This window comes from Perognathus longimembris, chromosome 3, assembly GCF_023159225.1.
Source record: "Perognathus longimembris pacificus isolate PPM17 chromosome 3, ASM2315922v1, whole genome shotgun sequence".
NCBI lineage: Eukaryota > Metazoa > Chordata > Mammalia > Rodentia > Heteromyidae > Perognathus > Perognathus longimembris.
Genome location: NC_063163.1, coordinates 87,812,051 through 87,835,807, shown reverse-complemented (window position 1 = coordinate 87,835,807; position 23,757 = coordinate 87,812,051). Strand labels below are relative to the sequence as shown.

The 23,757-nt window shown below is 46.2% G+C and overlaps 1 protein-coding gene across 1 annotated transcript; it reads right to left on the bottom strand.

The window, feature by feature from the left end:
• Positions 1–1,307: 1,307 nt before the first annotated feature.
• Positions 1,308–21,330, bottom strand: Tctn2 (tectonic family member 2). Its single transcript, XM_048343112.1, has 18 exons — positions 21,162–21,330; positions 20,960–21,067; positions 20,784–20,863; positions 18,779–18,971; positions 16,727–16,827; positions 14,607–14,803; positions 13,829–13,955; positions 11,134–11,275; positions 10,503–10,568; positions 9,199–9,333; positions 8,978–9,055; positions 8,420–8,500; positions 7,301–7,412; positions 4,666–4,772; positions 3,551–3,695; positions 1,993–2,118; positions 1,773–1,861; positions 1,308–1,535 (listed from the first exon to the last, which is right to left on the bottom strand). The coding sequence occupies exons 1-18, from the start codon at positions 21,241–21,243 to the stop codon at positions 1,399–1,401; spliced, it is 2,106 nt and encodes a 701-aa protein (XP_048199069.1). The 5' UTR covers positions 21,244–21,330; the 3' UTR covers positions 1,308–1,398.
• Between the last annotated feature and the right edge of the window lie 2,427 nt (positions 21,331–23,757).

Genomic DNA, 23,757 nt, shown 5'->3' with positions numbered 1-23,757 from the left:
GGCCGTGGTGCTGGGGAACTGAACCCAGGGCTTTATGTATAAGAGACAAGCACTCTACCACTAGGCCACATCCCCAGTCTTCAGGCTCTTTGGAAGTGAATCCTACCGATTTTGTGTGGTATGAAGTTCCCCTGTTTCAAGTATGCAGTTCTGCGGGGTTTAGTGACATAGCTCAAAGTTCAGCCATCATCGCAATCCAACCTGAGAATATCCTGGTATTGCCGAAGGCGACAGACTCCTCACATTCCCTCAAGGACGCCACCAAGTGACCTCCTTGACAGTCACAGACATCTGACATGATTGTGCTTAGCTAAATTTTTGGGTTTTTGCCTGGCACCGGTGGCTCACGCCTATAATCCTAGCTACTCAGGAGGCTGAGATCTGAGGACAATGGTTCAAAGCCAGCCGGGGCAGGAAAGTCTGTGAGACTCTTATCTCCAATTAACCCGCCAGAAAACCAGAAGTAGAGCTGTGGCTCAAAGGGGTAAGTGCTACTATTGACCTGAAGAGCCTCAGGGTCAGCGACCAGGCCCAGAGTTTAAGCCCCACAAACAACAAAATAAATAAATAAAATCTGTGGCTTTTCTCACTGCATTCCTAATAAAATCCAAGATGAACACCTGCACATGAGCGCGCACACACACACACACACACACACACGACAGGGAGTGTGGCTCAAGTGAGGGGCCCCTAGTTCAATCAAACCCGAGGACCACAAAAAAAAGAAAAAACTTTAGATTGGAAGGAAACTTTAAAACTCTGTGTTGCAGGACCTCTGCAGTAAACAGTGACAAGGCAATAATGAATTTTATGTGTGCTGGGATGTCCAGAGTCATTAGGAGCTCAATCAAAACAAAAGAAAAAAATCACTTTTCAGAATTAGGTTTAAAGGTGGTGTAAAAAACCCATCTGAAGCCCAGCGCCAGTGGTTCATGCCTATAATCCTAGCTACTTAAGAGGCTGAAATATGAGGATTGCAGTTTGAAGCCAGCCCAAGCAGAAAAGTCCATGACTCTTATCTCCAATAAACTACTCCGAAATAGGTACAAGTGGCACTGTAGCTTATGTGTAAAGCAATACTAGCCTTGAGCACCAAGAGGCTCAGGAACAGCACCCAGGCCCAGAGTTCAAGCCCCAGGACTGGCAAAAAAAAAAAAAAAAAAACCTTATAGAAAAGGTTAACTCTGGTGTAAGTAAACCACAAAGACTTTAGTCATTTGTGATGAGCTAAATCTTTTAAGAGTGATTTACACATTGTTTTGAACATCTAGATAACAGAAACGAATTAAATTCACACAACACTTGAAAAGAATTTTCCACAAAAGATATTTTGTTTATTAAGATGTCCCAAGGAGGTAAGGATGACCAGAGAAGCCACGGCTGCACAAGTTCAAGCCATTAGGAGGACTTGTAGGCAGGGAGCCATGGGGCACCCAGCCAGTAGATTCTAGCCCAGGGCTTGCTGAGCAACACGGCAAGCATGAGGAACCAGGCCAGCATTAAGCCCTTGGCCACACGCTGGGAATGCGGCTCCCCTGCAAGACAGTCAAAGACTAGTAACAATACTCTGGACTTTTCCAAAAATAGTGTAGAAATAACTAAGCCATTCATTGTGACCATTTCTAAGGACGTTGGAATCAGGACTTTTTTTTTCTTGTTAAATTTTTCTATATATTTTCACCTTCCTTTGACATTTACATATTACATTAAATTGTTAAAATTGTTTATATTGCATAATAGAACTGATCAACACTCCAGAAGTTTTCCCTTACCTTGATAATACCGTGTCAGTGGATACAGAAGTTGTGGCCAGCACACATCGTTTCTGTTACAGTCATACTCTGTAAAATTGATCTGGAATCTACAAAACATTGTACAAGGCTTCAACAACTATAAGTAAAAGTATAAAAGATTGACTAAAGGAATAACCTTCCTCTTTTCAAATATAGGTTTTTCCATTTCTTGTGTCAATTAGGTGGGTCACTAAATTACCTTGTCAAGGGGCGGGGCAACTGTGCAGGTATTTGAATGAACTGCACTGCTGCACTGAGGGGAAGCAGGCTGGCCTTATCCTCGCAGATAAGTCCACACTGGTACTGCCAGTTCACCGTGGAGAACCTAGGAAGAAAGATCCTGTAGGTAACTGAGACACCATTCATTTCTCGTCTGCTCAGGGCAGCCAGCAACCTTTGTAGCATAGAAGAGGACATACGAGAGAGACAAATGGAATGGACCCTCACAAACCTGTCTCACAGCTACACTGGCTTTTCAAGGGCACTTGTCTTGGCAGCTGTGTGTCTCACACAGTACAATAAGAACTGCAGCAAACTCTGCATTGAGGGCAGGCTGCAATCTGAGCCCAGAGCCAAGGAGCTCTGTTCCCATCTCCTACAGGCCTCACAACAGTGCGTTACACTGTACCTGGCTCAGTGGTACCTCAGGCTACCTCACCTGTGCCAGGCTCTGCATTCCATCCCCAGCAGCACCAAAACCAGAACAATACTATGAAGTAGTCTGTCTCTTCAGCGTCCCTTCTTTTCTAATAACAGCACTACAGCTTTTCCTTGGGAAACTACCACTCCCCATTCTCAGCTCCAGCCCCAGACTGAATCTAAGTTTAGTAGTCCATCCTCTAAGCCTGGCCAATCAGAGTTGTCTGTTGCCCCAGCCACAGTGATTGGTTCAGCAAGGAGCACATGATCCAAACTCAAACACTGCTCCTATCTTTTTTTTTTTTTTTTTTTGCCAGTCCTGGGCCTTGGACTCAGGGCCTGAGCACTGTCCCTGGCTTCTTTTTGCTCAAGGCTAGCACTCTGCCACTTGAGCCACAGCGCCACTTCTGGCCGTTTTCTGTATATGTGGTACTGGGGAATCGAACCTAGGGCTTCATGTATTCGAGGCAAGCACTCTTGCCACTAGGCCATATCCCCAGCCCTGCCCCTATCTTTTTTGAGGAAGCAGTTTCTCATTCCACTGGATTTGGCTAAGTAGCTCTAAGTGGGGAATTGTTAGCCTTGTCTTTCCATCTCTTGAGGTGACTTCCCTGACAAGGGAGCCAAGCAGAGGGAGGAGGAGCCAAGCAATGATTAAGACAGAAAGCTCCTTGACCACATGGAAAGCACAAATCATGAATGCATTGTATGTGGCTCCTCCAACCTCAAACATGTTCATTTTATTTAGTAGGATCCTGTAGCCAATGCCGATGGAGGGCAAGTTATCACCACTGTATATTGAGGTATACTTGCACGCAGCTCAGGAGACATATGGTAACATATGGCAGAAAAGCCTGTGAGACTTATCTCCAATTGACCACCAGAAACTGGAAGTGGAGCTGTGGCTCAAAGTGGCAGAGTGCTAGCCCTGAGCAGAAGAGCTCAGTGACAGGGCCCAGGTCCTGAGTTCAAGCCCTAAGACCAACAAAAAATAAAAAACTATAAAATAAAGTAAGTAAATAAACTAATGTAGCTGACACAGAATCATATCGCTACTAGTTGCACTCTGACTGAGCATCCCCTGTTCCTGACAACCCTCACTGGGATGGGGAGCACACCTTGTCTCAACGCCCACCACCTCCTGCTGAGCCAGCCCTTCCACAGTGCCTGCATTGGCCACCAGGACCCGGATGTAGAGGTGGGTGGGAATGTCCAGGCAAATGCCACTTGTGCTGTTTACAGGCGAGCCAGGGGCATCGATACCTATGGAAACATAAGTCGTGCTTTTCTGAAAGAATGTTTACTACTGGATTTTTATTTTTTTTTGCCAGTTGTGCGGCTTGAACTCAAGGCTTGCGCACTATCCCTGAACTTCTATTGCTAAAAGTGGCACTCTACCACTTGAGCCACAGTGCCACTTCCAGCTTTTTCTGTTTAATATGGTACTGAGGAATCAAACTCAGGACTTCATGCATGCTAGGCAAGCACTCTACCACTAAGCCACATTCCCAGCCTACTACTGGATTTCTTACCATGTCATGCATAACATGAGGACCTGAGTTCAAACCCCAGGACTGGAGCACACATACAGATACAGACACAGACACAGACACAGACACAGACACACACACACACACACACACACACACACACACACCAATAATATTCTATAACAGTCGCACACATGAGGCTTTCATCAATAATGGACTCTGTCACTCCACAACTATGACCCCTTGCAGTACACAGGGCATCTGCAGGTGCTGATAAGCCAAACTTGTGTTTACACAATGCTCCCTCACTATGCCCACAGCAGCCCCTCCCCCCCACTTCTGGGCAGCCACTCCAGGCTTTCTGTCTCATGCAGACACTGCATGTGAAAGGAGCCACCCAGTGTGCAGTCACATCTGTCTGGCTTCCTTCACTTATAGAGCGTCATTTTCTAGCAACTTTCCAATGCCCATCTTCCTGCCATCCCAAAGCTGCAACACAAAGGGAGGGCACTGCCAACACTGAGCATCGTCAAACAACTGTACCACTGCAACATCATTTCCTTCTAAAAACCTAAAGACATGAGGAAAACAAGGTGACGGACATGAAGACCTTTCTGCCTGGAGAGGTGACCCCTATATACAAATGGGCATGAAGCAAAAAAAAAAAAAAGACCTCCATATCCAGCCCCAAAGCCCCATGGCAGGTGATAGGCATGGCAACAAGTCAGGCGCTTCACACTTACGTATGATGTCCAACCAGCCGTCACTCAGGTCGTTGTGATCAGAGCTCCCTCTCACAGCAACGTGAGTTGCTTGTATTAATGAGTCAAGTCTTTCAATAACATCCTCCCTGAAAGAGAGGAAGGCAATTCTGAGCCCACGGTCAACACGCTCTGTTCGGAAATCCTTTCTTCTAGGACTTGACCCTGAGCCCCATGTCTTGTGAGTGGTCGGTCTCCCAGGCTGGCCACAGGCTGTTCTATGGATTTGACACAGCACAGCAACCTTTGATTTGAGCTTTAGTGCTGGCAACTTACATGAATTCCATGTGCTTCCCAGACTCCTCTCCATGGTCATAAAACTCAGGGTGAGGAGGTCAGGTCACTTACCAAGTCATCAAGCTTAAGCTCATGAACTGAAGTGACCCAATAGTAAAAGGAATATAAATATCTAGTCAGAACTTAGAGCTATAGAACTGAGTGCAGATTAAGATGGCACTGAGCCCTCCAGGAAGGAAGCTACAATAAGGACAGGTGGCTTAGCAACCAGGCATGTGTTAGAACTGAGGACAGATAACTTTTACAGTATGGACTTACTCTCCCTCTTAAACTATGGTGTATGGTAGAAGAAGAATTCCTCTGACCATGCCCCAAATAAGTAATGATCCTTGGGAATTCAGGCTGATATGGTGGAATTCCTGATCAAAAGAATGTTTATGTCAGGTGCTGGTGGCTACTCAGGAGGCTGAGATCTGAGAATCACAGTTCAAAGCCAGCCCAAGCAGGAAAGAAAGTCTGTGAGACTCTTATCTCCAATTAACCACCATAAAACTAGAAGTAGCATCATGAATCAAAGTGGTAGAGCACTTGCCTTGAAGAAAAGAACTTAGGGACAGTGCCCAGGCCCCGAGTTCAAGCCCCACAAATGACCAAAAACAACAACAACAAAAAAAAGAATGTTTGCAAAATGTTAAAAGGAACAAGACAGGAGCTGGTGGCTCAAGCCCATAATCCTAGCTCAGAAGACTAAGATCTGAGTATCACGGTAGGAAGCCAGCTTGGGCAAGAAAATCCATGAGACTCTTAGCTACCTCTAATTAACCATCAAAGAAGCTATAAGTGGAGCTGTGACTCAAGTGGTAGAGTGCTAATCTTGAACAAAAATGCCCAGGGACAGCACCCAAGTCCCAGGTTCAAGCCCCAGGACTGTCACAAAGACAGAAACAAAAAGTTACAAGGAACGTACAATCACCCATATCATAAGACCTTTAGTTGACAAAATTTCCCCAGGTTTAATGCCTTCAAGTTTGGATGACAAACAGGACATTCAACAACAAAATAATCAAAACTTCCCAGATACCTAAAATGAAAGACTTTCCTGGGGAAAGGATGAGGCTAAATTACCTAACCTATTTTAGCTAAATATTGCTACCACTAGGCTCCCATCCACACCCACACTCAATTTGGTGTGTGTCCATTTTCCCTGCCTCTCTCTAATTAAATTTTGCTGACCTAATAACTAGTGAGTTGTCTCCAAGTTCTTTTCTAACACATATTCATGAACTATCAGAATGTTTGGCACAGGACTGGGAATGTGGCTCAGTGGTAGAGTGCTTTCCTAGCATGGACGAAGCCCTGGGTTCAATTCCTCAGCACCACATTAACAGAAAAAGCTGGAAGTGGCACTGTGGCTCAAGTGGTAGAGTGCTAGTCTTGAACAAAAGGAAGCCAGGGACAGTGCTCAAGCCCTGAGTTCACGCCCCAAGATGGGCAAAAAGAATGGCAGGCTCTAGAGGCTCATGTCTGTAATCCTAGTTACCCAGAAGGCTGAGACCTGAGGTTCTGGGTTTGAAAACAGCCTGGGCAGGAAAATCGGTGAGACTGTTATCTCCAATTAGCCACCAGAAAACTGGAAGTGGAGCTGTGGCTCAAAGTGGGAGAGTGCTGCCTTGTGCAAGAGAAGCTCAGGGACAGCACCCAGGCTCTGAGTTCCAGCCCCAGGACTAGCACAAAAAAAAGAAAGAAAAAGAGGGGGTGGGGTAGGGATGAAAGGAAGGAAGGCAGGCAGGCAGGCAGGCAGGCAGGCAGGCAGGCAGGCAGGCAGGCAGGAAGGCCAGGTGTTGGTGGCTCACACCTGTAATCCTAGCTACTCAGGTGGCTAAGATTTGAGGATCTGGTTCAAAGCCAGCCTGGGCAAGTCCAGGAGACTCTTATCTCCAATTAACCACCAGAAAACTGGAAGTGGAGCTGTGGCTCAAGTGGTAGAGTGCTAGCCTTGAGCTCAAGAGCTCAGGGACAGCACCCAGGCCCAGAGTTCAAGCCCCACGACCCACAAAAAAAAAAAAAAAAAAAAAAGGGCAGGGGGGAGGGAAAAAGAACTATCAGCATAAATCAAAGTTTTTTCTCTATTGAAAACTTCCTCAGATGGGTCCCAGTGGATAGTGTCCAAGCCCCAGTACCAGCACCATAAACAAAACAAACAAAAACAACATTCAGAACAGCTGGGTGCCAGCTACTCAGGAGGTTGAAATACAGAGGATTTGTTACTATTTGTTTTTTAGGCCAGCGTCTTGCTTCCCATCTAGATGTGCATCTGGGGCATGATCCATCTACTTTAGGCTTCAGTAGTTGCTGGGATCACAGAAAAAGAAAAGCTCACCTGAGCTGAGTACAGTTTTCCTGCATGGAAACTTCTAGAAGGCACCCGGACAGGACATCTTCTCCAAATAAAATGGGGGTGAGGGCTGCTGATGTACACAGGCCTCGTCCAGCTATAAGAGAAAAACATGAGCCTATTATAGGCTTCCTACATAAAAATAAAATCTTACTCCAAAGTTTTTCCTGAAAAACAGAGAAAACGGTAAAAACAAAGTGTCCAGTTTTTAAAAACTGACATTATTGCCAGGCACTGATGGCTCATGCCTGTAATCCTAGCTACTCAGGAGGCTGAGATCTGAGGATCACGGCGGTTTGGAGCCAGCCAGAGCAGGAAAGTCTATGAGATTCTTATCTCCAATAAACTACTCAGAAAAGGCCAGAAGTAGTGCTCAAGTGGTAGAGTGCACAGGGCACAGAGAGGCTCAGGGACAGAGCCCAGGCCCTGAGTTCAAGCCCTAAGACCAGAAAAAAATTAAAATAATAATATCTGAGATGACTATGACTCATCTTTTCCAAACTGAGTGGAGGCCTCTCAGGATCAGAATTCTGGGGCATCACCTGTATTTATTTGGAACTCCCAAGTGTATGCCTTGGCTGGTATGTAAGATTTCAGTGACACATGGTTCTCTATCCAGAATGGTATTTGCTCAGCCTCAGCCAATCTCTTTGACTACTTGACTCTTACGAACAATCAGCACTTCAGGTCCCAGCAACGCCAACATTCCTCACAGAAATAAAAAGCCCCCTTGCCACCTGACCAAGCTTGACACTGATCCATTACATTAGTAGACTAAAAATAGGAAAGTACTTCATTTTGTGTGTGTGTGTGTGTGTGTGAACTGGGCCTTGAAAATTCAGGACCTTGTTCTTTGCCTGGCTTTTTTTTGCTCAAGGCTGGTGCTCTACCACTTGAGCAACACCTCCTCTTATAGCTTTTTGCTGGTTAATTGGAGATAAGGAGTTTCACAGATTTTCCTGCCCAGGGTGGCTTCGAACCATTATCCATAGATCTCTGCCTCTAGAGTGGCCAGAATTACAGGTATGAGCTATCAGCACCTGGCAAGAGAACACTTGTAACCCTAGCTCACCCAGGGCTAATCACATGACTGAAGCAGGTTACCTGAATGCCAAAGATGTAAAGCTGTGACATTGTTCACCCTATTGGTATTGAGGACTCGCAGAGGCTTGCCACGCTGGTAACCTGGACAAACACAGTGAGGGAAGATTCTCATTCACTGCCGCCGTCACTCCATGAAAGAGGCAGGTGGAATGAAGAACAGGTGCCAGAGCTCCACACACAGCCCTGGAGAGAAGGTGGCTACCTCTACTCAGCTTGCTTCATTTTTAACTGCCCAGGACATTTGTGTCATTGAAAATACAGCTCAGAAATGAAATCTGATAAGAGAGAAGCAGAGTCAGTGCCAGGCCACACAGGGGCCGCACAAGGTTGTTATCTCTTAAGAAGCTAATTTTACCAACACTCCAAATATATGCTATCTCTTTCCAAACACCAGTGGCCAAAGAGAAAGAATTTACATTATGGTAGCTATCCATAAAAGAAGACAGAATCCTGAAAGGGAATAAAGTAACAGTTCAAGTGGAGAGAGACCCTCTAGCCACAAACAAGGCCAGGAGGGCTCTACACAGTCTGTAGAAGACACTTCTGGGTGTGTCTTACCTGGATTTCCAGACAATTCCTTTTCATTACTGCTGTCATGGCTTAAAAACTTCACTGTAAATCTCTGTGTCATTATCCCTAGAAATAAATCAAAGTAGAGACAGATCTACTTTGAGTATCTTGAGTAGCTTGGATTACAGGCGTGAGCCACTGGCACCCAGTGGCTTAACTGTGGAGAATCTGGAAAGGGGAAAAGGTTCTGTGAACTGAAAGTGTATTACCTTTCTGGTGGGCATGGATCTTTGCCCTAAGGATGCGGACACTGATCCCGCTGATGGTGTTGTTGTGCCATCTGAAAGTGTAATGCTCTTCCACGTTCACTTTTCTGGGGGCTGAGCCACTGCTTAAAAATGTTTCTGAAAATGAAAGCATTCACTCAGAAGTTAAAGCTTCTCTTGGGACTAAAGTCTATTCCTCAGATATCTAACACAAGGGGGAGCTCCCCCGGGCCTCCCAAGTCAGCCTTCCCTATCTTCTCCTCCACCACATGGCAGCACCCGGGATCTCCCCATCCCTTTCCTTCCACTCCTGTACCCAGTAACTGCTCACAGCACATACAACACAGCGGAGGAAATGGGCGCCAGATGGAAGGTCCCCCATATCAGCTCCACACACAGGGCTCCCGAGTACCATGGGGAACGCTTCTAAAGTCTGATGCAATCACAGGTGTGGTGTACATTTACATCACACTAAAAAGGAATACAAAAACTCCTCTATCATAGGAAACACAAGTCCAGGTGACGGCAGACATGCCACGCTACTTACTTGGTGCATCACTACTACAAAGTTTAACTACCAAGCAAAGCAAGAAATTAGAATGCCCAGTCCTAAGTAACTCTTTGCCTCCCTGACAAGCACTCAAGAAAAGGCTCCTGGAGCTGGAGACTGGGAGGGGCGCTGGCCCCTCTCTAGATCTAGGCCTTGACAGAGCAGCCTAGGTCACAGAGGCACTGAAACAAGGGTGACATAAAAAAATGTGGTTCTGATGAAGGAGAAAAAAATGAATAATATGGTCTTCACAAAGCAAAGTGAGGCAAGGCAAGACATGGTCCTTGCTTTTATTCTTAAATTTATTCATTTTCTGTTTGTTTTTTGATTCAGGGTCTTGTTCTATAGATCAGGCCTGGAAATTGACTATCTTTCCACCCCAGCCTCCTAACTACTGGGATTTTAGGCCTAAGCTACCACATAGCCTTTCCTTTGTGCTTTTTAAATACTGCTGGGAAGGTCTGGGAATGTGGCTTAGTGGTAGAGTGCTGGCCTAGCATACATGAAGCCCTGGGTTTGATTCCTCAGTACCACACACAGAAAAACCTGTGTATGAGCTGTGCTGGTGGGAGCCTTTCCCACCCAAGGGACTGCTCTAAATGCTTAATAAAAATGTATGTTAAGCAGGGTGTGGTGGGCATGCCTGTGCTCCCAGCTACTCCACAGGATGGCGAGTCCAGGAGTTCAAGGTCACCTGCACAATATACTGTTTCATGCTGGGACTACATGACAGCTGACATGAAGGGATGCTACCTACCTGTGCTGGTGATGAAGGTGTCCAGGCCAGCAGCTTCCTCGTAGATCACCATTGGGGTGATTGTGCCTGAAAAGGGACCCAGGTGAACTTCCACAGCACTCACAGTCTGATGCTGTCATATCTCAGTACTCAAAGCAAAGCTGAGCAAGATGAGTGGGAGCTGCACCTACCCCGAGAGCCAGCCATGGCTAAGTACCTCCACTCTGAGCATCATTTATAACTGACGTGAAAGTTCCTACGGGAGAGCACCTCATCAGATGTACTCCTCTCCAAACAAAAATGCTAATATTTTCCAGTAGAAGTGATTTATAGAGCCAAACGCCAGTGGCTCACACCTATAACCCTAGCTATTCAGGACAATGAAATCTAGGGATCCCAATTTGAAGCCAGCCCAAGCAGAAACGTCTATAAAACTCTTCTCTCCAATTTACCACCAAAAAGCTGGAAGCGAAGTTGTGGCTGACGGGGTAGAATGCCAGCCTTGAGCAAAAAGGCTCAGGGAGAGGGCTCAGGCCTTAAGTTCAATCTCCTGTACCAACACAGAAATGTAAAACCAAAAAAAAAAAAGTGATTTATATCACAGTTTATATTCACACTCAGTCTGTTCTTTCTTCAAACAAATATTACATACCTCCCATTACCCCGCTCTTTATCTCCACATTCATGATGCTGTCTGGCTCCTGGTACGTCTCCAAATCAGTAGCACACTCAGTAGCAAAGTTCTGAAGGAAGGCCACTGGGGCGTCCCGCAGACACTGGCCTACCAGGGACACCTGCGCCAGAAAGACACACTGAGCACAATCCCAGCAGCAGCACCTCTTCACATGCTGCCTGCTGCTGTTCCACAAGACTAGCCAACATCTCATCTGTTCACCAGCCAAGATCTGGATGTACTGGGGATGAGGCCTCTACTCCTCACAGTATTTCTTTTCCAGTACTGGGGCTTGAACTCAGGGCTTGAGTACCATCCCTGAGCTTCTTTTGCTCAAGGCTAACACTACCCCTTGAGCCACAGCTCATATACAGGTTTTTCTGTGTGTGGTACTGAGGAATCAAACCCAGGGCTTCATGTATGCTAGGCCAGCACTCTATCACTAAGCCACATTCCCAGACCTTCCCAGCAGTATTTAAAAAGCACAAAGGAGGGGGCTGGGGATATGGCCTAGTGGCAAGAGTGCCTGCCTCATATACATGAGGCCCTGGGTTCGATTCCCCAGCACCACATATACAGAAAATGGCCAGAAGTGGCGCTGCGGCTCAAGTGGCAGAGTGCTAGCCTTGAGCAAAAAGAAGCCAGGGACAGTGCTCAGGCCCTGAGTCCAAGGCCCAGGACTGGCAAAAAAAAAAAAAAACTAAAAAAAACAAACTAAAAAGCACAAAGGAATGGCTATGTGGTAGCTTAGGCCTAAAATCCCAGTAGTTAGGAGGCTGGGGTGGGAAGATAGTCAATTTCCAGGCCTGATCTATAGAACAAGACCCTGAATAAAAAAACAAACAGGGGCTGGGGATATAGCCTAGCGGCAAGAGTGCCTGCCTCGGATACACGAGGCCCTAGGTTCGATTCCCCAGCACCACATATACGGAAAACGGCCAGAAGCGGCGCTGTGGCTCAAGTGGCAGAGTGCTAGCCTTGAGCGGGAAGAAGCCAAGGACAGTGCTCAGGCCCTGAGTCCAAGGCCCAGGACTGGCAAAAAAAAAAAAAAAAAAAACAGAAAATGAATAAATTTAAGAATAAAAGCAAGGACCATGTCTTGCCTTGCCCCACTTTGCTTTGTGAAGACCATATTATTCATTTTTTTCTCCTTCATCAGAACCACATTTTTTTATGCTAAGGATTGAACCTAGGACTCTACACACCCTAGAGTGTATACTCTAACCCTAATTTACCACCCCAGCCTCTAGCTTATTTTGTCTTTGTTTGGAGAGTTGCTTTGGCAATACTTTGAATTCAAGACCTAAAGCAGTTGGTGTTCTACTAGTAAGTCACACCTCCAGCCCTGTTTGGCACTGGTTATTTTTGGAGACAGCATCTCATATTCTGGCATATGACTAGACTGTGACCCTCCTATTTTAGGGCTTCTCCATAACTAGGATTACGGGTATGATGCACCATCAAGCCCAGTGTCTTCCACTGATATGGAGTTTCCACAAACTTTTCTGACCGGACTAGCCTGAAAACATGATCCTCCTGACCTTGCCCTCCCATGTACCTAAGATTACAGACATGAGCCACTGCACTCAGCTCCCATGCCTTTTTTTTTTTTTTTTTTTTTTTTTTTGCCAGTCCTGGGCCTTGGACTCAGGGCCTGAGCACTGTCCCTGGCTTCTCTTTGCTCAAGGCTAGCACTCTGCCACTTGAGTCACAGCGCCACTTCTGGCCATTTTCTATATATGTGGTACTGAGGAATCGAACCCAGGGCTTCATGTATACGAGACAAGCACTTTTACCACTAGGCCATATTCCCAGCCCTTCCCATGCCTTTTAAATACCATAAAATTGGATTCAAGTGAATAGCAATGGCTTGGTGTCTCATGTTTTGGGGTTTGGGTTTTTTTTGCCAGTTGTGGGGTTGATCTCAGGTTTTGGGTGCTGTCCCTGAGCTCTTTTTTTGCTCAAGGCTAGTACTCTACCACTTCTGGTTTTCTGGTGATTAACTGGAGATAAGAGTCTCACAGACTTTATTTCCCAAGCTGGTTTGAACCACAATCCTCAAATCTCAGCCTTCTGAGAAGCTAGGATTATAAGTGTGAGCCACCAGTGGCCTGGTATGGTTTGCTTTCTTTTCACAAATTATTTCCTAATAACACTAAACTGAAAAAAATCAAGGTTCAACTGGGAGTATAACTTAGTGGTAGTGTGCTTGCCTTTCATGCACAAAGCCCTAGGTTCAATTCCCCAGTACTACATAAATAGAGAAAACCAGAAATGCTGCTGTGGCTCAAGTGGTCGAGCGCTAGCCTTGAGGAAAAGAAACTAAGAGACTGTCTCAGGCCCTGAGTTCAAGCCCCAAGACTGACAAATGAGAAAAAAATTACAGTTCCCTATAAAACTTTATAACTCTAAAATTCCAAATTCTGTAATGTTACATAAAATGCTATCCTCTACCTTAATAGAAATTGACTCCTAAATTGTCAGAGATGAAGATTAATCATTACTCCCATAGAAATTTAGAGGCAACAAGCTCATTCTGAGAATTAGTAGTTAAGTCCCTGGAAAATCCACAGGGGAAAAGTAAGGAAATACTGAGGGGGAGATTTCCAAGAGTGTGATGTGTTAAATTCAAAGCAGGAAGGGGCAAATAAAATGTTACAATGGCAGTTCATACCTGAGGAACAGTAAAATATGTCTTCTTCACGGTCATAATTGGATCTCCCTGTCTGTAACCGAGATGAGACAAGTCTTTGAAGCCAGGCTGAAGGTAGAATTCAAAGGCTGGGTCCCGTCTAGGGTAACTGCAGATCCATGAGAAAAACCATCACTAATGCCTCCAGCTAGCATCTGTGGAGACCCCCTCCCTCCAAGTTCTTGTGTGTGTGTGTGGTGCATGCATGTGTACAGGACTTGAACTCAAGGTCTCCTGCACTCACTAAGATTCATGCATGCACTTCAGCTAATGTGCTACCACTAAAACAGGAACCCTGAAGTAGCATTATCCCAGTTATGGCAGGAACCCTAAAATAGAAGCTTTTGGCTCTAGCTGCAATTAGCTCATTTTCTGAGGCTTGATTTTTTTCCAACACTAAAGAAAAAAAAGGTGCTGGTGGCTCACACCTGTAATCCTAGCTACTCAGGAGGCTGAGATCTGAGGATCGTAGTTCAAAGCTGGCCCAGGCAGGAAAATCTGTGAGACTCTTATCTCAAATAAACCACCAGAAAAGTGGAAGTGACAATGTGGCCCAAGATCAAAGTTGTAGAGCGCTAGCCTTGAGCAAAAGAGCAGCACCAGGCCTTGAGTTCACGCCCTATGATGGAGAATAAAGAAAAAGAAAAAAAAAATACTGAAGCCTGCATAAAACTCCTTAAGATGCTGAGGAAAATGTGTCCCGAGTTCAGGGCCACTGGACATGGCCCATGGTGTGAGGAATGAGGCTCTTCCCACTCACGTGGCTCCGTGGTAGAAGTGGCCAAGGAAGGGTGAGTTGGCCAGGGATGACTGCACACACAGGAGGGGAAACCAGTCAGGGACAGGGCGAGTGGTCCCCACAGAGCAGAGCTGGTCAAACAGAGGGCTCACATCTCCCCCGAATACGCCTGAGAAGCAGGATGGCCTGAACAGCTCTTGCAACTGGTCGGAGCATTCCTGAAAGCAGGCACAGGACATGAGGACACCAGTGCCCACACGAGCCAATTCCAGCCAGCAGTATGCAGCCTAGCAGTCCCTCCCAAAGAGCCGTGCTCATGAGCAGTGAACAACTCTCAAATTTCCTTAGCTCCTGATGTGGCTCCACACATGAGCTTCAGGCCTTCAAGAGAATCAGCAGGACAAAGGACATAAGATGCACTCACAAAAATCAAAAGACACCTCCATGGGCCACCGCAGGGCAAAAGCGCCTTTCACTGCCATCACCCATCAGGTCCTTAGCCCAGAAAAGCCTCAGTGACATCCACATATGACCTCACTGGATTAATCATGACCCAGTTAATGTGACCAAGAAGCCACTGGGCCCAAGCATTCATATCCTCAGCCTTATTCCTGGCTTCTCAACTGAGGTAGAGAATAACACATATGCTTTTTTCTTTTTTTTTTTTGCCAGTCCTGAGGCTTGAACTCAGGGCCTGAGCACTGTCCCTGGCTTCTTTAGGCTCAAGACTAACACTCTATCACTTGGGCCATAGCACTAGTTCCAGATTTTTCTGTTTATGTGGTGCTGAAGAATTGAACCCAGGGCTTCATGCATGCTAGGCAAGCATTCTGCCGCGAAGCCACATTCCCAGCCTCCTTTTTTTTTTTTTTTTTTGCCAGTCCTTGAGCTTGAACTCAGGGCCTGAGCACTGTCCCTGGCTTCTCTTTGCTCAAGGCTAGCACTCTGCCACTTGAGCCACAGCACCACTTCTGGCCGTTTTCTATATATGTGGTGCTGGGGAATCGAACTCAGGGCCTCATATATACGAGTCAAGCACTCTTGCCACTAGACCATATTCCCAGCCCACCCCAGCCTCCTTTTAACAAGATCAGTTTCAACTGAAAGCTGATGTCAAACACTGGTGGCTCACACCTGTGATCCTACCTATTGAGGAGGCTGAGATCGGAGGATCAAAGTTTGAAGACAGCCTGGGCAGGAAAGTCTATGTGACTCTTATCTGCAAGTAACCACCAAAAAGCTGGAAATGGAGCTGTGGCTCAAGTGGTAGAGCACCAGTCTTGAGTGAAAAATCCAAGTTAGTGTGTGAAGTCAAGTTCAAGACCTAGTACTGGCACAAATGTATATGGGTATGGGTATGTGTGCGTGCGTGCGCGCACACATACACACACACACACACACACATACATACATAGTAGACCAAAGACTAGGCCACAATTTCTTTGATATGAGCCCAGAAACACAAGCGGAAGAGAACTTAGATAAATGAGATCTCCTCAAATTAGGAAACTTGTGTACTTCACAGTCATCAACAAGAAGGTGGACTGGGACACAAGGGAGAGGCCTTCTCACATCCTATATCTGATGAGGGCTTTGAGGAATATCTGTGATAAACATTGACACGTGAGGAACCTGAACAGACTTTTCTCCATGAAGACATACAAATAGCCCATCTGCACATAAAGGGATGTCTGTATCCGCCACTAGAGTAGAAGCCACAATCTCAATGAAACCTCACTTCTCACCAGCTAGAGTGGCAATCATTAAAAAAGACCTGTAGGGGCTGGGTCATGGCTCAAGTAGTAGAGCACCTGCCTAGCAAGTACAAGGTCCTAAATTTAATCCTAGTACCTCGGGGGGGGAAAAATAAGACAGGTAAGTGATGGCAAAGATATGGAAAAAGTGCAGCCCATGGGAATTGCTGAAAGGGCTATAAAATGCTTTAGAAGGCAGCTGGAGAAGAGCTGAAGGTGAAATATCAGCCCATCACCCAGGGCTTCCATGTCCAGGTGTACACCATGAGACTGAAAAGCCCATGCACCAGAAACCTAAGCCCCATAGCAGCACTGTTGACAACAGCCCCAAAGTGAAAACAGTGTAGGTAAGAACATGTGGTAGACCCATGCAAAGGTGGAACGTACCTGGTCACAGCAGCAGCGAATGTCACAGGCCCCGGCCAGTAAGTTGCAAGGACAAGAACCCAGGGGCTGATACATCTGGTTAGGAATGACAGTCATGTTCTCTGAAAAATACACCCAGCAGAAAAAATTCATCTAGGTAATGATCTGACCAAACATCTTCACATCTGGACATTCAAAGCAAAACAAAAGGCACATATCTGTAATCCAAGCTACTCAGGAAGCTGAGCTCTAAGCATCAAAGTTCAAAACTATCCTGGGCAGAAAAACCTGTGACATCGCATCTCCAATTAACCAGCAGAAATGCCACACTGGAAGTGTGGTTCAAGTGGTAGAGCACTTGCCTAGAAAACACAAGACCATGAGTTCAAATTCCAGTACTACCCCCCCAAGAAAATATTACCATCAAGAAAGTGAAAAAAATTCAAATTCTTCAACTTTTCTTGCAGGTTTCTGGACTCTTCTCATCTTGAACAAGGATTTGGTACACAGTGCTTCAGCTTCAAGATAAGGTAATGCTTCTCAATTTCCCACAATCACTTGCCAGATAAAACGAACTGCTGGGCTGAGAATGTCGCTTAGTGGTAGAATGCTTGCCTAGCACACATGAAGCCCTGGGTTCGATTCCTTGGCACATAAACAGAAATTCCTGACAAAAGTGGCACTGTGGCTCAAGTGGTAGAGTGCTAGCCTTGAACAAAAGGAAGCCATGGACAGTGCTCAGACCCTGAGTCCAAGTCCCAGGACTCGCAAAAAAAAAAAAGAACTGCTCTACCGGAAAAAGAACAGAGGCTGGCCTTGGTAGTCTGTGGAGGTGCTTAAAACCACACAGCAGCTCTGCTTGCCACCAGCTCCAAGGGTGTCTGATAGAAACATCTGATGAGCACCAGACCCCATACTCTACAGAGCTCAAAAAACAGCAGGACTCCAAAGGTGAATGGAACAAGTTGTCAGTTCCCACGCAGGCATGTTAGGAACTGCTTATGCCAGCCCATGCCCACAGCAGGGCATTTCAACATTTACTGTGCGCGGAGCTGGGGATATGGCCTAATGGCAAGAGTGCTTGCCTCGTATACATGAGGCCCTGGGTTCGATTCCCCAGCACCACATATACAGAAAATGGCCAGAAGTGACGCTGTGGCTGAAGTGGCAGAGTGCTAGTCTTGAGCAAGAAGAAGCCAGGGACAGTGCTCAGGCCCTGAGTCCAAGCACCAGGACTGGCCAAAAAAAAAAAAAAAAAATTTACTGTGCATGACAGCAAAAGAAATCTGACCTGTCTATAGGTGCCCCATACCATCCAACCATTTAACTCCTGCCATCACACTCCCACCTCCTGTCTGTCCTCCCATGAGGTTTCTAGGTTGGATTTCTGGCTGCTTATGTGCAAATTTACCCTCTCAGGGTCAAAACAACCATCTCAAAATAACAAATATATAAAGACTCAAAGTATTAGGCACCCGTGGCTCACGCCTGTAATCCTAGCTACCCAGGAGGCTGAGATCTGAGGATTGCGTTCAGTTTAAAGCCAGCCCTGGCAGGAAAATCTGAGTCTTATCTACAATTAACCACCATAAAACTGTAGATGGCGCTGTGGTCAAGTGGTAGAGCGCTAGCCTTGAGCAGAAGAGCTCAGGGATAGCACCCAAGTCCAGAGTTCAAGCCCCAATACCAGAAAGGAAAAAAAAAGATACAACAGCAGTACATAAAGAAAACTTAATATTTGAGGAGAGAAGACAGCCAACGATGAGGACAAGGGCTGGGATTATGGCCTAGTGGCAAGAGTGGTTGCCTTGTAGACATGAAGCCCTGGGTTCAATTCCCCAGCACAACATATATAGAAAATGGCCAGAAGTGGCATTGTAGCTCAAGTGGTAGAGTGCTAGCCTTGAGCGAAAAGAAGCCAGGGGCAGTGCTCAGGCCCTGTGTCCAAGCCCCAGGACTGGCACAAAAACAAACAAACAAACAATGAGGACAAGCATGCTTAACAAACTTCAGGCATGTATGGGGAACAGACAGATAAGGCTGGACGAGAGTGTATTTATAGACTTTACTTGCCTGATACATTGTGGGCAAGAGAAGAGTTGGCATAAATCTCCACCTGGATGAGGAGATGTGCTAAGCAGGAAGAATTGTGAGATGCTGAGACCAGGAGGGTCTGGAGAAGACATGGCATGTCGGAGAAGGAATCGGTCTCATTCGAGGAGCATTGCAGACTGCCATTCAAGCCCACAGTCACTTCCAGAACATTCTGAAAGGAAATCATTGCTGGACTTCTTTTACTTAAAAAAAAAAAAACTTTTTATACTGGTATTGGGGCATGAATTCAGGGCCTGGGTGCTGTCTCTTAGCTTTTTTGTTCAAGACTAGCATTCTACCACTTGTTTATTGGAGATTAGTCTCATGGACTTTCCTGCCTGAGCTGGCTTCAAACTATAATACTCAGGCCTCAGTTTCTGGAGTAGCTAGGATTATAGGCATGAGCCACTCACATGTGGCTTATTGCTGGGCTTTTAGAGTGACTCAAACAGCATCTACAACTTAGGAGGACAGGTAATAGACCATCCTTAGTTCCTTTAAGAACAAAGAACATGTTGGAAGCCTCTTCAAATCCATTCCTAAATCTGCTCCTTTCACATAAAAGAGCATTTGAATCCTTAGAGAACACTAAGGGTAGGTACAATACAGAGCTCAATTTGTCTAGCACTTCTTTTTATTTTATCCACTAATAGAAAATCAACTTCCCAATAAAGGATCAGTGATGTCAGGCACTACTGGATTATGCCTATAATCCTAGTTACTCAGGAGGCTGAGTTCTGAGGACCCAGATGTGAAGCTAGCCAGGAAGATAAATCTAAGAGATTATCTCCAATTAATCATTCAAAAGCCAGAAGTGGAGCTGTGGTTCAAGTAGTAGAGCACCAGCCTTGATCAGAGAAACCTAAGCAAGAGCATAAGGTCTAGAGTTCAAGCCCCCAGACCAGCACAAAAAGGCTAGCACCCACATCCCTCCATCTCCAGTATTGTTGCTGCCCATGTACTAGGCACTCAGTGAACACTGACTAACATAGGACAGTCAATCTCTCCAAGCTTATGTGTTCCAACACAGAATCTCAGACTTGAACAAGACCCATGGTTATAAAGGACTGTTCTTTAGTACCAGGCTCATTTATTTGACTAAAGCTGGTGATCTTTGCACCAAAAATACACAGAGTGCCAGGGAAGGAGTGACATTGTCCAAAATGAAATGTACTCTTGGCTGGGAATGTGGCTTAGTGATAGAGCTTGCCTAGCATGCATGAAGCCCTGGCTGGGTTCATGTCTTCAGTACCACATAAACGGAAAGACAGAAGTGGTGCTGTGGCTCAAGTGGTAGAGTGCTAGCCTTGAGCAAAAAGAAGCCAGGGACAGTGCCCAGGCCCTGAGGACTGGCAGAAAAGAAAGAAAGACAGAAAGAAAAAAAGAAAGGAAGGAAGGAAGGAAGAGGGGGGGGAGGGAGGGAGGGAGGGAGAGGAAGGGAGGGAGAGAGGGAGGGAGGGAGGAAGGAAGGAAGGAAGGAAGGAAGGAAGGAAGGAAGCTAGGGAGGGAAGCAGGGAGGAAGGGAGGGAGGGAGGAACAAAGAAAGAGAAAAAAGGAAAGAGGGAGAAAGGATGGAAGGAAGGAAGTTAGGAAGGAAATTAGGAGGGAAGAAGGAAGTTAGGAAGGAAGGAAGGAACTCTTTACCTGACTTATGTAACTGTAATCCCTCTGTACATCACCTTTATATTAAAAAGAAAACAACGGAAAAATACACAGAATGTCACACCCAAGTTCACAGCCCCTTGAAATGCATGTAGAGTAAGAAACCAAGGCTGGATGGGTGTCACACGAACAGCAAAATTCCCTAGTTCTGGACATGGAACCTACAGCTCTAATCACTTGCCCAGTACGCACAAAGCACCGGGTCAATCTCCAGCACGAGACAGACAGACACACAGACAAACTGAGGCACAGTGAGAGGATGGCAGGAACCCCCAGGCAGGGGCCTCCATAGACGCTGCAGGGACTTTGCTTAGGTTCTTACCACACCCCGGGGGGTCACGGTCACACTCCAGTTTCCGGTGACCCTGCTCGGCTCGCTACAAGCTGGAAGTGGCAACACTCCTGAGAAGAGATAAGAAGGCGGGCAGCAGGGTCCAAGGGTCCGGCCGGGGTACCCGGAGCCCCAGTGCCCTGAGCCTCCCAGGACGGAATCTTTACCCGCCTCCGCCGGCAGCTCAGCCAGGGACACCGTCACCTCCTCGCCGGCCCCCACCAGGGAGACGCTGACCTCGGGGCTGGACATCCGGAGGACCGGGGGGACGAACACTGACCGGGAGGAAGGGGATCAGCAGGGTTAGCGGTGGCAGCTTCGAGGTCGGCCCACACCAGACCCCGCAGGTCCGCGCCCCGCCCCACGCACCCAGGTCACCCCGCAGCGGCCTCAGGACGCCCTGCAGCAGGAGGAGTCCCGGCAGGAGAGCGGACGGCGGCGGGAGACCCATGCTGCCAACCGCGCGCGGGCCGCAGGAAAAGCGCGGCCTCACAAGGGAGAAGGCGGCGCGTGCCGCCGCCCTGCCGCCGCCATCTTGCCAAGCCAACTCCCGCAGCTATGGCAACCACTAATTGGCGTCCGACCAGACGAGAGGCGCGCCGTGATTGGTCCGTAGGCAAAGAGAGCCCGCCTCCAGTCGTGGCCAGAGCACCTCGGCACCGCCCACTAGGCCCAGTACAGCCTTCCACATCTACTTTCTGTGCGAAGAACATTCTGAAAAAGTTAGGAGAACCGGGTCTCCTCGTCGCCCCGGAGTTAATGTAGAAACAGGGAAGCCACTGTGGGTGGCTACTAGGGTCACTTTTAACGTTAATTAATCAATAAGTCTTTTATTCTGAAGATTCTGAAAGTTATGGCTCTCCAAAGGCCTTACAATGATTGCAAATCTTGGATTGCTATATTTAGAACATTGACATTCAGGTTTTCCCTGCACCTCGACTCCTCTCTGGAGGACTGTAGTGATCCTTAGTATCCAGATTAAAGCTTCAGAAAACATTTCTAAGGGGCAAGCTGTTAAACATTTGGCATTCTCCACCTATCTTTAAGATACTAAGCCCACAAATAAAGTCAGCATAGCCAGCTCTAAAGCCTAGAAAATGTCCCCAAAGAAAACATGTTCTAAATATCCAAGCTCTGCCCTATCACTGTCTTCCACAAAATTTCACTATAAATAATATGAAGAGCCCAGTACCAGTGGCTAACACCTGTAATCCTACTCAAGAGGCTGAGATCTGAGGATTGAAGTATAAAGCCAGCCCAAGCAGAGACTCTTATCTCCAATTAACCACTCAAAAACCAGAACTGAAGCTGTGGTTCAAAGTGGTAGGGTGCAAACATAGAGCAAAAAAGAGCTCAGGGACAGTGCCCAAGCCCAGTTTAAGCTGCACAACTAAAAAAAAAAAAAAAGAGTCTTTCATAACTTCTGGAGTAGAGCCTTTTCAAGGATGAGTGGATACTTTAAGTCCTGAGAAATTGACAATACTAGCTAGGCAGGAGATGGGAGTATGGACCTGTTAAATAATTTTAACATCAGAGCACTACCTGGCCTGGGGCCTCCTGACTAGCTGGATAAAAAAATGCTCCAAAGTAGCTCTAGCCACTGATGCTACAAAGTAGCCCACCATGCAGGTGAACCTTGGAAACTATACAAGAATAAGAAAGCCAAACACTTCAGTTGTTAGCAAAAGGCTCACACTTATAATCCTAGCTACTCAGACAGCTGAAATCTAAACATAGTTCAAAGCTAGCCTAGACAGGAAAATCCATGAAACTTGTATCTTTACACAGAAAAAGGTCTGAGAATGTGAATTAGTGGTAAAGTGCTTGCCTAGCATGCATGAAGCTCTGGGTTTGAATCCTCAGTACCACATAAATAGAAAAGGCCAGTAGTGGTGCTATGGCTCAAGGGGTACAGTGTTAGCCTTGAGCAAAAGAAGCTCAGGGACAGCACCCAGGCCCCAAGTTCAAGCCCCAGGATTGGCAAAAGAAAAAAAAAAATAAACCTACCCAGAAAAGCTGAAAGTGGAGCTGCAATTCAAATGGTAGAGCAACACCTTGAGTAATAAAGCTAAGGGACAAGGCCCTGAGTTCATCCCCAGTACTAGTAGTCATAATAGTAATAATAAACCAGTAATTGTATGGCTTTTAAACTATTATAGCACAATCGAGTATTCTACCTTTCCAGCATTAAAACTCATATTTAAAACCAGCCCTCTTGGGCTGGGAATATGGCCTAGTAGCAAGAGTGCTTGCTTCTTATACATGAAGCCCTGGGTTCGATTCCCCAGCACCATGTATATAGAAAATGGCCAGAAGTGGCACTGTGGCTCAAGTGGTAGAGTGCCAGCCTTGAACAAAAAGAAGCCAAGGATAGTGCTCAGGCCCTGAGTCCAGGACCAGACTGGCAAAAATAATAATAAAATAAAATAAAAAACCAAGAGTGCTTGTCTCGTATACATGAAGCCCTAGGTTCAAGTCTTCAGCATCACATATATATAGGCCGGAAGTGGCGCTGTGGCTCAAGTGGCAGAGTGCTAGCCTTGAGAAAAAAAAAAAAAAAAAAAACCCTCTTTGGCCAGTAAAAATTTCAAATAAATTGAATTTTGCTTAATTTAATGTAAAATACAAGCAAGCAAACATCGTATCTCTCAGTATTTTTACTTGGAATACTTTTACTTGGAATTGGAATACCTGGAAATCTGGTACTATATATTTGTAACAATACTTTCATGTATAACTTTGGTAAGCTTTGAGCTTCAGAGTTGAATATAAAATGATCTGGTATTTGACCACATCCAGCTAAAAATATACATGTGGCCAGCACCAGTGCCTCATGCCTATAATCCTAGCTACTCAAGAGGCTAAGATCTGAGAAATGCAGTTCAAAGCCAGCCTGAAAAATTTTTATTTATTTGCTAGTCGTGGGGCTTGGACTCAGGGCCTGAGCACTGTCCCTCACTTCTTT

What these genes read in the sequence shown, in the direction of transcription:
- Tctn2 (XM_048343112.1), bottom strand. Translation starts at nt 21,243, where the DNA reads ATGGGTCTCCCGCCGCCGTCCGCTCTCCTGCCGGGACTCCTCCTGCTG. An exon ending in CACTTCTACCACGGAGCCAC is followed by an intron (nt 13,956 to 14,606) that starts GTGAGTGGGAAG and finishes ATGGATCTGCAG; the next exon opens with TTACCCTAGACGGGACCCAG. An exon ending in GAAAACTGTACTCAGCTCAG is followed by an intron (nt 4,773 to 7,300) that starts GTGAGCTTTTCT and finishes CCTCTCTTTCAG; the next exon opens with GGAGGATGTTATTGAAAGAC.